This window comes from Dinoponera quadriceps, unplaced genomic scaffold (assembly GCF_001313825.1).
Source record: "Dinoponera quadriceps isolate SergipeBrazil2010 unplaced genomic scaffold, ASM131382v1 scaffold167, whole genome shotgun sequence".
NCBI classification, from domain to species: Eukaryota; Metazoa; Arthropoda; class Insecta; order Hymenoptera; family Formicidae; genus Dinoponera; species Dinoponera quadriceps.
The window spans coordinates 375,307-391,328 of record NW_014554365.1 but is presented as its reverse complement, the minus strand read 5'-3'; the positions used below and the strand labels follow the sequence as shown (position 1 = coordinate 391,328).

Here is a 16,022-nt window from a genome sequence, read left to right as displayed (position 1 = left end):
ATATATAGAAGAGAAAAGGAGAGGTCGTCCTGTAAGCTGACGGCGCGACTGGAAGCGACGATGTAACCGCGGCCGTGTACATCTCTCTCTCTCTCTCTCTCTTGCCTGCGGCGCCGCGTTATCGGCGCGTTTTCGTGCCACGAGATCGCGTCGCGAGATCCCAATCGTAACGATCGCTACGTCGTCGTCGTCATCGGGCATAGTCGCTCGCGGACGTTATCAGCGCGGGGCGGTACGATGACGGTATGATGACACGGATTCGCTATCACGCCTGCCGACGTCATCGCGCGACCTCATCCTCCTCTCCGTCCTGATCGGCGGGCGATCGGAGAGTTTTTTTTGCACAGGACACGGGTATACGACGACGACGACGACGATTCCGTCGAGGGACTCCGAGAAGTCCCCTTCCGGCCCACGGGAGGTCTCCTTTCTCCGCGTTGCTCCGCTCTGTATATACGCTCGGGATAACCAACGTTGACCTCATCGCGACGGCGGCGATCGATTGCCGTTTAAAAGCCTCTCGGGCGTTCGTACGCGCCTCGTCGTCGCTGCTGCACGCGCTTACGCGGTAAGACTNTCTCTCTCTCTCTCTCTCTCTCTCTCTCTCTCTCTCTCTCTCTCTCTCTCTCACACACCTTTCCGCGTTCTCCTTCTCTCTCACCCTTCGCATTTTCTCGGAAATTGTGCTCCTCTCCTCCGGGAAAGGGTAGTCGTGACTGGGGCGGACGATCGAGCGGAATCGCTCGCTGAATATTTTGCTCGTTCCCTTGCTTGTACGAAGAAGAGAATGGGGGTGAAATTTTCTCTCTTATTGCCTCCGTTGAGATATCGTTAATGATTGGTAAACCGTGGAACTTCCGTGAACGGGGAATTAATGTGTTCCATTTTTCGGCGAACACGCATCCACCAAAATCATCCCCTTTTTTGCTGCTCTTCATTATAGGTTGAATTATCGGCGGAATGCTTTGATCCCGTACTGATAAATAACGAACGTTCCCTTCGATCCTCTTACACGTCGCTCGGATACTGTTTGCCAGTTTTTTTTTTTGTTAATTAATTGACGAAATTGGTCGCGTTTATATGAAAATGCGGCGAATTAATTGATTTCAGCTGAACGACAAACGACAATTACATATCGTCCGTTTTATCGTTACACCCGTTCGACTCCTTTCGACCCGGCTTCTCTCCCGTTCATTCTTTCTATCCCTTCGCAGTCTCGCAGATTTTATTCTTTCTCTTCCTCTGTCCGGGCGACGACGATCGTTAGGACGACGAGGGTGCCTTCGTGGCGGACGCGGCGGTAAGGAAGTCGCCCCCTCGAGGACGACGCAATGACGACGAGTGATAAAGCACCGGGCGTGCGTGATCGAGCGTGCCGGGTATCGGAATTTAGAAGATCGTCCTTTGTGGTCAGGGAAATCCTCGAAACCTGAATAAAGGGTTTATGCGTATATTCAGGGAACTACGCGAGGTTATCCGGTGGAATCTTCCCGGAAATGATGAGGGAAGCGTCGAGAGCAGCTCANTTACCTGTCCTCTTCCCCCCCCCCCCGCTCCACCGACTCTTTCTCCTCTAATCAATTCTTTTCCCCGGTTTCGTGGGGGGAGAGAGACACGATCGTCGTTCGTGTTTATTCGATGCAGAATGCATCTCCCTTTCGCCGTGCGAGGGGGTGAAAAGTAGGCAGGTTACTTACAACCTTCTCCGAGGCCGATGTTGATTTTGCAGCTGCATTTGCGTGCCCGTCGATCGATAAACCGCGGGGAACGACGAGACAGGATAAAATTCGCCTTCGGACCCTTGGGAGAGCGCGGCTTGAAGTTTAATTAATTAGAAATCTTTCCCGAGTCCGGTTTACGACGCCGGCTCGTTTCTCTCGCGCCGATCATTTATCGAATCGCCCGGTCATAAGTCCGACCCTGGGAATGTATCTGCCGAGAGAGGAATTACGTTGGCGTAACGATGCGACGTCCATGGGGAATTTTCGTTCTTTTTTCCTTTCTTCCTCCCTTTTTTTTTTTTTTCGTACGGCCGCGCTTCGCCTCGGAAATGGGAGCGCCGCCGCCGTCGCCACGTGTCGTTAATCATATCGGTGATTTACGAACGCACGCGCGATCAATAATGCACACGCAGATGGACAATCAACTAGTGGCTGAATTATTGCAAGGCTAAGGGTAAATAGACGGTTCATCGGGAATTCTATTATATCCGACTTATCCGATCGGAAGTGTTGTCGCAAGGTCGCCGAGAGCGACAGGAAGAAAAATTATCCGTGGCCGAGCGCGGATCAACTCAGCTGAGTTCGCTTCTCCTGAAGGAAGCGAGGCTTCCGGCATCCTGAGCGTATAAACGGAAGATATTTACCGTCGCGAAAATCTTCACGAGCTCGTTATTTGCGGATCGGTGTGAATCCGTCCGTTGACTATATTCGTTCTTCTTTATGATAATATGATTTATTACTAGATTCATCACTACGCTAATCGTTAAATATTAATTTGCACCTTCAACGTGGTAGGTTCAAACGTTGAAAGCGCGATGCTATTAAGAGACTTCATCGCTCGATTGATCCGCTTGGCACATTATTGTTGTAAAATGGCAGGAGGATCGAATTGTTATCGTTGGTCGGTTTATACCGCGCGTTTATACCTAACGACGCAGTTTACTTTAATCTCTTATTGCTTAATCGCTTAATTCGCGGTCGATGGAAAACTTCGGTCGCGACTACCGGTCCCGGGCGTTGCCGATGGCTGTGAAACACTTCTTTGACGAACTTGAGACGGAAATCCAAGCGTATTCTAATTATAGCAATAATCAACGTCGAAAATGAGAAATCTTTGGCAAAGTTTCAAGGGTGGGAAATGGAGGATCGAAGCTTGTTTTTCGCTCGAGAGCGCAGGTCGCTTTTAAACGCGTTTGCCCCGCGACGAATTTAATTTTAACTCTTAAAATCGAGAACCGGCTGATTATCTCGAGGGTCCGTAAATTTTTCACTCGTGAAGGACTGTGCCCGACATCGTCAAAGAATTCGTCGGTCGAAAGGACATCTGTTAATGGCGGTGGTGCCGCTGCCTGTGTGTAGGGCACGTTGATTTATGCAAGACGATGCTGGCCTGGAAAACTTAAACTGGAGCGACCTAATAACGCCTGGCATTCATAGAGAATGAGTGCTTCGGTCATTATTAATACCCCGTGGCCGGCTTGTGTGTATACGCACGTTTCGCATCGCGACAATGACCATTCAATGCGTTCACCCACCGATCCGTTACTTCAACGTCCGCCATCCGCTCGGTAATAAGGATCAATTTCCACGCGACTCGTACGTTGATTTTGCGCGCTAATATTTTCCAGGTTTCTGCTGGAACAAATTTTACGATCGATACGTGTCCCGGGGCAAAGAGAGAAAGCCTCATCGGTTTCTAATTATTGTTGTCAGGAGTTATCTCGAACGAAATCAGTACTCGGCGGGAGTATTTCCAATCCACCTTCGACGTTTCCACTTCGAAACTTTATGCGACATTTTTTTCCAAGCGTGAAAAAAAATGTTGGCGTAATTATAATACTAAGATGGGGAGATCTCACTCTACTTGGAAAAAATTTGAAAACTTAAAAGATGTCTTGTTTTCAAGATCGATAAATTGGCGCTCCTTCTCTCCAAGCGAGAACGTAGGAAACTTTCCGCAGGCAGTGCGTGCCAGATTCAGGGCTGTAAATTTCCGAAGCGAGGCGGGGGCGTTGTAACGTTTGCGTTAGTTTTTTTTCTTTCTTTCTTTATTATTGCTATTCGCCGGCAGAGAATTATATACAAACGAAAGAGTAAAGTGCGAGAGCAGCCGGCCGGGCGGTGGGATCGATCGGCGACGACCGGCTGCTGGAGAAAAAGACACGTGGAGGAGAACGGGCGGTCGCTGTCGCATGTATCGACAATCGCGGGGATTTATTAAAAAAGTTTCACGACCTTTCAGACAGATCCCCCTTCGTTCCTTACGAAGTAGTTCGAAAAATTATTTCCATCCCTCGGCTGGCGAGAGAGAGATGATACACACTTTGTCTTCGGTATGTCTGGACGATTGTCCGCGAAATGACATCATCCGTGCACGACGAAAACGATTTTCGCTAGAATAGCAAATGTTAGCCAATATAATGACAGCAAAACAAAATTTATTTAGACAGCAAGAAACTTGGTTTGGACAGCGGAAAAATGTGTTAAGAGCATTAATTGCTATTTACTGGATATACGTCGTAGCAAAATAATTTGATTTTGTCGCAACAGCAAAATGATTTCTTTCGTGTAGCAAATCTTTTCGCTGTCACAATATTAACGAACAATTTGCTGTCCCAGCAAATCTCGTTTTCTCCGTATGGGGATATCTCGATTTATTCTTTCAGCCCGGATAACTTTTATTAGACTGCACACTTTATTACATTACATCATTTTGTCATAATACAGTCCTCGTTCGTGCCGACGAACGTAACAATTACATTTATTGACTCTTGGGGCAGAAGAGATTAAAAATAAAGAGTTACATCAGAGTTCTATTTTTGTCGTTTGATCAGCCCCGAGGGAATCGCTCGAAAGGTTTTCAACCGAGAGGTGACAAATCCAGGCTCGGGAGAATAAATACGCGAACCTGTCGTGATTCGCTCGCTAATTAGGCCGTTAAATCCGTTTCCCAAGCCGCGAGCCTAAATGATAAAACAACGTTAGTCGTCGTCATGTGAACCTCCCTCATTTCCCACGACGTTTGGGCGTCCCACTTTGCGTATGCGTGTATCCCTCGGAATTGCGACTTCGCGTGGGTCGATTCATTATTGTTTCATTATATGATAATCCGCGAACGAGCAACTCCCGGCGTTCGCCGTTCCTTCTTCAAGTTTTGACAGCGATCCTCGCCGTAATGCAACGCGCCGTGTTTATAAAAAGAAGCGCCTCTCTGTTTGTCCGCCATTTGTCTCGAGTGCGTCTGCTTAATCCTTTCCCTGTGTCTCGGTGTTAATGAAATTGCCGGGACCATCTGTATTTCTATATTTCTCTTCGAGCGAATATGATCCGCGTATTAGACGCGCGCTCATTGCGCGTCGTATCAGAGGGGAACCGAACAAATTAACGGACTGAATTAATTTATCTAAAAAGACGCATGTCACAGAGACAATGGCATCGCTTGAGGACCGGCAACAGACTCTCGATCATGAAGATTAGTAACAGACACTCGATCTCACGAAGGCCAGTAGCGGGTAGTGGCCGTTCTCGAAACTCTAGAGATACTCGCGACCGGAATAATCGTAGATCCGAATGGACTCATGATTACGTCATCTTGATACACAGGACACGGTCGCAGCGCTTCTCATTGCGACGCGATCGCGCGTCGTCGTCGTCGAAGAGATAGCTCGCAGGAAGAGGTGGAGGAGAAAAAAGCGCACGATTCATTATCAATATCATGGTGCGTGTGGGTGTCGACTGGCGTCACCGACAAAGCCGGATAATTGAAACGAATGACGGGGCGCCCTGGTCGAGTGCCAATTATCGAATACACATCGCCGTTACCACGTAGGTGCAAAAAGCTCGGGGACGGAAGCGCGCGCGTATATATACACCGCGGTCCTCCTCCAAGTGCCTCGCTTCGCCTGTGAAACCGCGACACGACGACGAGAGTTGCATAACGGGCATCCGCGGGATGGATGCCGTCGCAGCGAACGGTTGTACACGCGCGCGACACATACGACCGATGACAGCGGATGGGACGGCGATTTTCGCCGCGATTCACTGCGAAATTTAATTTCACGCTGGGACGTTCGTCGCGTCGTACACACTCCCGGGGCTGTCATCGATGTCTTCCAGATCTCGGATAATATTTTGCCCGAGAGCAGCGCCGAGCGTTCCAAAGATAGTCGCCGCTTCTGCGAAATCATCAGCAGCAGTGCGAAGTTGCACAACGCGGGTGCTGGAAAGAGCCGCGTGCGACGATGCACCTGATGATGTTGGCGATATGAAAGACAGAGAGAGAGGGGGGAGCACGTGTTTCAATTTATTTCGAGAGCCGCGACGGTATCGGCTATATCCGACGTTTCGTCATCGAGGCGCGGCATGAAAACGATGCTGTGGCATTCCTTTGTAGCCCGCGCCGTGTAACTCGATTCTCATCGAGTTTCGAGCCTTCGACGAGACGTCGACGGTAGACGTTATTTTACGATTAAACGGGGGACCGGAAGCACGGTGAGGCTCTACCACGCGCGAAAATTCTCTTTGAGACGGTTAATAAATTCGTGAGGCGCGCTGGAAAAAATAAATGGATGTATGTATTTCGGTCGCGAGCTGACAACCTCGAAATTGCACGCGAACTTTCTCTTTTCTCGTTTCATCGCTCGTAATTTGGCCTGGTGCCGTATTTCGCATGGTGCACGGGGCGCCGGAAAATCGCGTCCAGCTCTGTCCGCAGACAGAGATCGCGGAATCGATGAAATCTCGGTGGATTTTAATTGCTCGCTTGTGGGGATTTCCCAGCGGGAAATTATCATTGTGTAATAATTGTCGTAAGGTAATAATCGTTTTTTAAAGTCCGTCCTTCCAGTAAGAATTTAGCCATTCCCGATCACGTTCCGATAAGAGATGTCGTTTGGTTTGTCGCTAGAGTATCTTTGTCTATGACCCTGATAGAAATCTACGCAGTTTTTCTAGACACCCGTTCAGTTACTGTCTCGTATCAATGGATTCTCATTAGTTATAGCAATACCGCGTAGGAAATGGACAAAAACCGAGTTTTATTCGGGGATACTTCTAAGGCCGAATTGCCCGTTTCATGAGCAGCAGGCCTGCTTATTAACACGTTGAATGCCGCGTAAATCAATCTAGTGATAGCAAAACATTTGTTTGGACTGCAATCTGGATCTGCAATCCAGAGAAAGCGCACGGCTGCGCTCTCTGCGTCATCCTTTGATTCGCGACTCGATGTTTACCGCGAAATCGGCTGGAAATACAATAATTTGGATTTCATACGAACGCGCGAAATTCACGCTCAAGTGCTGATCGAGAGTAGAAAAAAAAAAGAAATTTCACCATACCATAGCAATGGAAGGTGATGTGATAACAGCGTTCCTCCGCAAGAGCGACGAAAAGAGAGAGTCATGCTAATGCACCCGCCAGCGGAAATGGAGCACTGCGTGCGGTTCCATTATCGTTGAAAACTGCGCGCTTCCAGACGGAATCCAGACGAGCCTCATGAAAGCCTCTGTTATAGACTTCCGAGCGTCATAGCGAGCCAGAGGATCCGATGCTAATTACGACGAACGCATCCACATCCGCGTACAACCGTCATTCTATACTTAGCGCCGCGTCAGATTGCGTGTGATTCCCCCGCGAACGGTGTAGGAAAACTGACTGACATTTTCCGGGAAAATCGGCCACGAGCAAGAAAACCTGAACTTACTCTTAATCGACTTTCTCTTTAAAGAGGATATTGATCTTGATACACGCCGTTCACCGTTATTTATATTCTTTTTTGCTTGATTACGTATGTACTAAAGGACGCTTTCCGTTAATCAAGATTGCCGTTATTATTATTTATAACTAGTATTTATTCGTGGTTGGTATTTTTTTTAATTCTTCCATCAAACGTCAACATTTTGGCAAATAATCGGGTAGAGATGAATTCAGTGAGAGGTGATAAATTGGCGGAATATTTTTTTTATCAGATGCGCGCTATTTTAAATTTCTTCACTCGCTGTAGAACGGAGAAAAATATGTTTGCCGTTGTAGCGAAACCATCGTTGCTGCATATTCGTTGCGACGTCAATCGAATTTAGTTGGCGTAACCGAATCAACGAATTATTCGTTATTAAAGCGGAAACATTGTTGTCGCTAAGATAGAAAATATTCGCTGGTGGAATGTATTTTTACAGCAAAACAATCTGCAGATTCTGCAAAACAATTCAGAAAATCGCAGTCAGTAATTATGACAAGTTGTTTTGCTCGCCATACAATAACTGACGTGAATGCTGCCGTGCGACAGCATAAAATTTCTCGTACCGGCGAGTGATTCTTTCCCTGTGCAGCTTCTTCGCGGTATGTGAGATCACGTTATCGATACCGTGCCTCTGATTGCGTGCGGAAATTAGACGACGCCATTTCCACCGATAGCAGCTTCGCCGGGCAGGAAATAGTTTCCTGGTTGAGCACCGTTACATCTTACGTAACAGCCCCTTCTATAGTAATACCGCGTTTCTTTGCGATCGACGGATGGGTTCAGCGTCGACGCCGAAATCTTTGGGAGTCTCTCGCGTGCGCGCTCGCAAGGGCCCTCGTTTGCCATTATTTCGGGAGGAAGCCCGGATATTTTCGCCTGCTAGACGAGAGAACAGAGGCGGCTTGGGCGAACGATTACATCATCCTAGTATGCGGGATCAAGGACGGCAAAGCGCGTGCTGAACGCCGCTCTCGAAGGATCTGCTCTCCGATCTGTTCGCGCGAGTACGCGTGTACTCGCTCGCCGGAGAGTGCCTTCTCCCTCCTCGCTTTCCACAGCGGCTACGTTCGGCTCACGACACGGTCAATTCGTTTTATTCGAATTTATAAATTCCACCGGCTCCGCAGTGTATTAGCATATCATTTACATAAATTCCAACTTTTACCGATATACACGCGGTGCGATATATATATATATATATATATATATATACATGAGATTTACATAAATTATAATCATGCAAATTAGTCATTGTCCACTGAAATCAGAATGTGACGAAGTCCGTATATGTTATGTAGGATGAGCTCTCGGCTATAAGCTTTAACATATGGCACGTATTACAGTGTTCCAAAGTGGTGGAAGAATAGATGGACAACAGATGGTTCAGGGGATCCGGAACGCGTAGGAATTTGGCTTTCGGATTATTTGCGAATTCTCTTTCGTTGTTCGATTAATGAAATATACATACATAGTAAAAAACATTTTGTATCTGTGTTAGGATCGGTCCTTGTTGAAATTTTTGTGTTAAATTTTTTTACACGCGTGTGTTAATTTAACATATTATGTTTATGTTACCTCAATGTTTTGCGTTTAGTTGATATTCAATGTGCGTAAATGTTAAATTAACGCTTTTATATGTTAAAATAATATATTTTATACTTCTCAGCGTCGATGTATTATGGATATTAATTTCGTATTAATTTTTTACGTAATATTTGTATTATTTTTCAACATATTCATCTTGTGTCACAATTAACACAAAAATTTGTGTGGACCGTTTAAGACATGTGAAATGTATTCAACTTAACACGAAATTTTTTATAAAAAAATTTGTATCGACGAGCGTAACCTGGTTCTCTTTTAGGAAAGATTGGATAGATATTTCTGAACCATTTTAACGAGAATCACATTAATGAGAAGTTCCTCTCGAGCCTTTGTTCATTCCGACGTTTTATTGTAAAATGTCACTCCTTTTCTCTCTCTTTCGAGGAACACTATGAGTCTCAAATTGTTCATCTTCCACGCTTCCATTAAACGTGACGCTTAAACGGAAGTACAGCCGCATTTTGCGATACGCAATTGTGTCGTTTTATTGCCCAAGCGATCGGTCATTCCGGCCTAGAAGCGGAACGAATGTGCCGCTTTCGAGCGGCCAATTGTTATTTATACGTAAATACTGAAGGCATCTGACTTACCTGGTATTAACGAGTCGGGAAAACAGGATGCTGTCCGCCTGTTGCAAGTTGAACGACGTCTCCGGTTACCGGCATACTAACGCGATAGTTAGCGTACATACGTGGGTGGATAAGTGTGCGTTGCTGCAATCTTTTTCTATGACATGTTTTTCGAGGATGGGAAACGTCTACTTAGGAATCCGAGAATAGTCCGATGAACGATGGCGTGTGTGTGCGTGTCGGGCGGCGACGCGGTGTCTATATTTTTAAGTGGCTATGTGATTAATGTAATTTGTGTCTATTCCGTCTGTTTTGTTCATTCGTCTTCTTTACGATCATTGATAAGTTGATTGATTTATTCACACATCCACTCGACAAAACGTCGACGTTACTCGACGCTTTCTCATTTGCAAGTGCACGATTAGCCCGAACGATTCTGACGTAATAAAACAAATAATTTTGTTTAAACACTCTGCAGCGTTTATTTGTTACGAGAGAGAGAGATTATTTCATCACTTTTAATATTATAGGAATTTCTGTTAGTAATGGCACGCCTCTCCACCGGGTGTTTAAGAATTAAAATATCAGCGGATAAATAATCCACAATCTGGATGGATCTCCCACGATTTTCCCTGCATCCCCGATAACAGAAAGGCGAGTTAGATAACTCGCTTGACCATGAATAAACCGCATTACAGCATGTAAGGAGAGCGACGGCGATGACGATGATAATAATAATATAGCGTTCCTTTTTTCCCGCACGTGGCAGCGTGTCGCGATCCTGAATTAGATCTCGCAGTTCCAAGGTTGTACGGCAAATAAAAGCGTGCGACCTCTGCGGGTGAATTTTTATCGACTGGGCGATACCGGAACACACGGTTTGCCGGTCGCACATATTTTCTCCGAGGAATTCACGATAGTTGAATAATTGCCGGAGAACCTTCTCCTTCGCTCCCTCCACCTTCCTCCCGTTCGCTCGAATACATCTCCAAAGACACGCCACAAGGGACGATAGCCGGCGCGTCGGGTCGAGTTGCGAATAATCCGATCTTCGTCCCTACCGCGCGCACGCACCCTGTGAACGGTCGTCGGTTTACTTGCAGAAGCGCTCGCGCGCCCAGGCAGTCCAGGAGAACCTGAGATGCCCCTCCGAGGCGTCGCCGCGGCAAGGAGGGCTCCCGTGTCTGGGATTTCCGCGAGTCGAAATTTCCGCGGCGCTCACGGAGAGCCGAGGAGCCTCGGCGGGATTCTCTGAAGCTTCCTCGCAGGGACGAACAATCGCGCTCCTGAGTGCTCCTCCGAGTGAGCAGAAAAGGAAGAAAGAAAGAGAGCACGTACGCGTCGCGGGGTGGTGGTACCGGGAGAGAGAATGTCGATCGGACGACGACGACGACGACAGGGTTGCCGGAACGACGACGAGAGGCAGTCGAGTGGAAACGGTGGTGGTGCGGCCGGGAGCGGAATTAGGATCGCGAGGGGCCAGCTGGCGGACTAATGCGGTCCCGCGATGATCCGCGAGGACGAGACGGTGGTGGGCCCCAGGTGGAACTATGTAAGAGGCGCAGCGCGCGGGAGAGACGAGGTCGTCTCGCCGCCGGCGCGGCTCAGGTGCCACGTGGTAGAAGAGGTTGGCCTTATAGAGGGTTTATAGTTTGCGTAGGATAGACGATGAGCGTCGAGGTCGACACGCTGGAACTCGAGGTCTTCGAGGTGAGTCCTCAGCCCCTCTCGAGGACGCGACGAACGGAAGTCTCGCGCCTTCTTATCTCTCCCCGGTGGCGAGCAGATAACGCGCGATCGCGCCCAGCCGAGACGTTTTTATCCGGATGAAATGATTGCTTAACCTCTTGCTATTTTCTCAAGATTCCACGCGCGAGACCGACCGTCCCTGCTACGGAGCGCTCGATTGAAAATACCGAATCCCCGGAAAGACTCCCCCTTTCTGCTATTTATCGAGTCGACGCAAAAGTTCCGCTTCTTAATCGAAATGCACGTATTTCATTTGTTTACTTTAAGATACAGCGAACCAATTAAATATGGCGCCTGGAAGAGTTGATTGAAAAGCAATCAATTCAAATCAGAAGAATTGATTAAAAGACGGAATTAACTTTTGCGTCGAATCAGTAGAAGTAATCCGACGAATTAACGATACTTGATTATATTTGTTCGATTTCATGCAGATTGCGCGCGAGAAACCGAGCGAACGTTGCTTTTATTATTCAACGCGGTTTTCAGTTACATAAGAAAGACGTGATGGTTTTTGCGAAGATAAGCCATCACGCGCATTGTTATCAAACTTTGCATAGTCGCAAGCACGACATCGTGATTACATGTAATCTGCATTTTGTCTAATGATTACACCACCAGATGTAATTGTGCACTTGTGACAGCTTGTTACGTAACTCGGTGAAAGAAGCATCGTAAGAAGTTAAGCATGATTTCCAGTAGACACGAATTCTACAAAAAGATTCTTCGAAATTTTCGCTTTCGATGTGCTTCATGCTGCGATAACGTTGTGCTTGCGCATAGAAGATTTTAATTTCACCCGGTATCGAGTGATCAGTGATACAATAGCTTTCGTTGGAGAGGCAATTTGGCTTCTCGAGTATACAACGCCAAGGCTGAAGAGTTACGCAACTCTCGATACGATGCAATGGACTTCCGTTCGCTGGCCCGCGTGCCGTTTGACAAGTAATGCGCTTTGAACGTGACTTTGTCAATCGAGCCATTATCGCGGAAACATAGATCTTTCGAGATATTTCGATTAGCGCGGACGCATTTCCATCCACATCCATCTCATATCCTTATCATATCATGTTATTCATATTGAACAGTCAGCCCATTCATATTTGCCGGCAAGTGTGATAACGAGCTTCCAATCGACACGTGACACATTAATTGATTAGCTTCCTACGGGCCGATATATCCACTCGAGGTACCTTAATCACGAAGGGAGTCGCGTACCCACGAGTTTTTACGAATCTTCGCGAAATATAATTATAGACAATTGAAAGAATTACCATCTTGACAATTCAAATTAACGGGCTTCATATATTCAGGCTACTTGATTACATTATTGATCACATTCATGAAGATGTTCTTTTGAAGGATTCTTTATACTTTTAATTGCATATTACATAAAGCCCATTGCAAAAAGTTGATATATAACGTTGTTATATTGCTTCCGTGAAGCTCATCATCGCTAATGGGCACCCAAAATATCTCGGGAATTATTTGACCGATTTAGATGTAGTTTTGCATAGATATTCTTGGTAAAATTAGTAGTCTTCGTCAAGGTCGATTTTCAAAATATTAATTGGTAATCAAGTTATCAACATCCGAAGTCAATAGTTCGATCTTTTCGCCAGAAATTTCACTTATCATTTATAAAAAAAAAAGCAAAACTAGTATCAAGAAAATCTTACGACAGACTATCTTACTAAGAATATTTATACAAATTATAGACTGTATCGATTAGCGATGACGAACTTCACGGAAGCAATAATAACAGCGTTACGTATCAACTTTGTGTAATGGGCTTTATGTAATACGTAAATAAAAGTATGAAGAATCATTGTTCAAAAGGACATCTTTATAAACTCATAATGTGATCAGCAGAAATTTCAAACATTGGGCGTTTTTCGAGCCGCTCGAATGTAAGCCCTTTAATCAGAGAGAGAGAGAGAGAGAGAGAGAGTGAGAGAGAGACAAAGAGAAGGTCTATCCAAGCGAAGAGCCTGGGTAGCTTAGTTGGTAGAGTAGTTATTCAACAAGCGAAAGGTCCCGGGTTCGATCCCCAATACAACAGCGATCTCGCACTTCCGGTATGTTTTTTCTCTGTCTCTCTTACACAATTTTCAAATACGTTTTCTATCGCAGAGTTTCGCGTTGTCGATTCTCTTACACTCGGTCTAAACGCGCAAGTTCAATCTCGCTGCACGTGGAATTGCCATCACGTGTAGCTTGAAACCAGCTTGCGAGAGTAAATCGGAGCAATTGAGCCAGTCAGTCGAATCTTCGTACAGTTTGGTCAAGCAAGCTCCGTACATATTTTCAGTGATTACTTTTGGTCGGGACTCGAATAATCGTAGAATGAAAATATGAAGAAATATAAGCGCCGAAATCTTCAAAATAACTGGTTCGTATAGTGCCGAATTTTTATTGGCAATATTAAGGAACCCCCACATATAAATTTATTATTTGCTAAAAAAAATACTTTCCTGTAACTTTTTTTTTACTATTCAAGTAATAAGAGTTAATTTTGAATGAAATAAAGATAAATGTACACAATATTACAATATTAAAATCCTACACGTGGTTTAGAAGAAATTAAAAGTAATAGTTAAAAATAGGACATTAATTTCAAGGAACAGGTATAAAAAGTGTCACCTTTTTATACCTGTTACGAGTATTTCAGCTTCTGAATGGTCAATTGTTTTTAACTTTGCAAATGTATAGATAGCATTTCCATTAATGGGCGGCTAAAAAATTTAAAAGGATTAAGAAAATGGTTTGACAGGCCACAATTACCTTAACTGCAACCTTACTAGAAACTCCGCGTAATGTTATACATGTGACGTCTGACGATAAATGATAACAAAAATAAGATAGAGAATAGAAAAAAAAAACAAATAATGTCTAGGGCGAGCGATTCTACTCGCGAAGTCTGTTCGAGTGTCGCGAGAAAAATACGTTAGGTGCGAAAATGACATATGCATACCGGGAAACATTCTCTCTCTATCTATTTCTCTCGTTGCCGGTGACTCTTTCAGTTTACATTCGAACGATCCAGCTCGATATATCACAGTGCTTCGCGCGCATCATATTGTGCTCATCAATGCAGATTTTAATAGATACTTTTTCGCGCGCGTTATCCGAGAGAGAGAGGGAGAGTGAGATAGAGAAAGAGAGAGAAGAAATTAAACGCGTGTGCGCGTTGACGGCACTATACGGTCGCGGCTTATAATACAATAAAACTCCTGTAGACGTTCAACTTTACGTCCATCGACATGCTGAAGCTATATCGCAAATACCGGAAAAACTCTCCGATTTGCTTTGTCCATGACATATTTTCACGCCCGTGTGCCGCGCGATCTATACGCGTACGGCGTCGCTGCTTTTCACGCGGTTTTCTAGAACACCCGTGATCTTCTGGGAGCTCTAGCTCTTTTTCTTTCAACCCACACGGATAAATCGCCGGCGAGCAATCGACGTCAACGTACACTACGAGCGGATATATCGGGCGGACGGTTTATTCCACAATTGAGACACACACGCATGTGCCGAGTTGGTTGGATTTGTTTTTTCCTATCAATCTCATTATCGTGCTTGCTTGTGATAAGACGACGTTGGCACGTGTCTTTTTCTGTCTCCCATGCGTGAATATATATGTATATATGTACGTGTATATATGTACAGCTTCGATGATTGAATTAATCGAGGTAACCTGATTCTCTTTCGCGTATTCCTTACGGGAGCGCGATTCCTCGCGTTTCACATGATCTCCGTAAAAACGTAATGCCGTGTGCGCGCGCGAGAGAGAAATGACGTTGAAGACGGTCGCGAGGCTTCCTAAAGTGGTCGATTTATTTTTAAGCGCCGGCACAAACGAGATCCGCGGAGGTAGACAACGGCGCCTCTATTTTAATCCTATTTTATACTTGGAAAGTATTAAAATGAATAGTTAATAACCGTGGTTAATGGTTCGATTATATAGGACGGAATATCGTGGAACTGTTCTCTGCGATCCGCCGTCCAACTTGAAATCGACTTTTCTCGAACGAAGGTTCATCATTTTCCCGACGGTCCTCCGCGTTAACCCGTTCGCTGCGTACGCCGGTGATATCCGTCGCTGAAAAGTAACTTAATATAAAACGGGGACTGGTAAGGCTCGACGCGATTTTTCCCCGTTTGTATCACTCACAGTGTCGCGCACACAGCGAGCACTTTTAGTCGTAGAGGGCCGCTCCGCAGCGAAAGGGTTAAGCCGAAGGTTCGCTTCCCGACATTAATTCCCTGTGTCCTCGCTCTCCCTTTTCTCACGGAGGACCCCCGCGTCACCGACGGTTTTTCAATTCTCGCCTCTGCCACGATCATGAACGGTGTACAGACACGAAAAAGCGCATCTGCCATGCCAAACGGCGTGTCCTCGACCGATCGTTCCTACCCGTCCTTTGACGTACCATGTCCGGTAACGCGGGCGTTGATATCGCGCGACCGTAAGGTGAAGGACTGCGACGAGGCCGGGGATGCCGCGCGTCGTGGCGTCACAGCGACCACAGCGAGGACGACGGCGACAACGACGACGTCTACGTCCAGGAGCAGCGAGGATGGCCGCAGATGCTCGAACCAAGAGGCCGAGGAGGAGGACGACGTCGGCGCCGGCGGTGG

The 16,022-nt window shown here is 46.1% G+C and overlaps 1 protein-coding gene across 4 annotated transcripts in view; it reads left to right on the top strand.

The window, feature by feature from the left end:
- Positions 1-16,022, top strand: part of LOC106747320 (phospholipid-transporting ATPase ID) — a 63,552-nt gene that overhangs the window by 34,232 nt on the left and 13,298 nt on the right. Inside the window, exons 3-4 of one of the 4 annotated variants that reach the window (XM_014624787.1) lie at positions 10,736-11,259; positions 15,856-16,010. The exons of the other annotated variants lie outside the window; for them this stretch is intronic. Coding sequence (XP_014480273.1) covers positions 11,140-11,259; positions 15,856-16,010 — 275 coding nt within the window. The 5' untranslated portion in view covers positions 10,736-11,139. The remainder of the gene's footprint in view (positions 1-10,735; positions 11,260-15,855; positions 16,011-16,022) is intronic. 4 annotated transcript variants of the gene reach the window in all.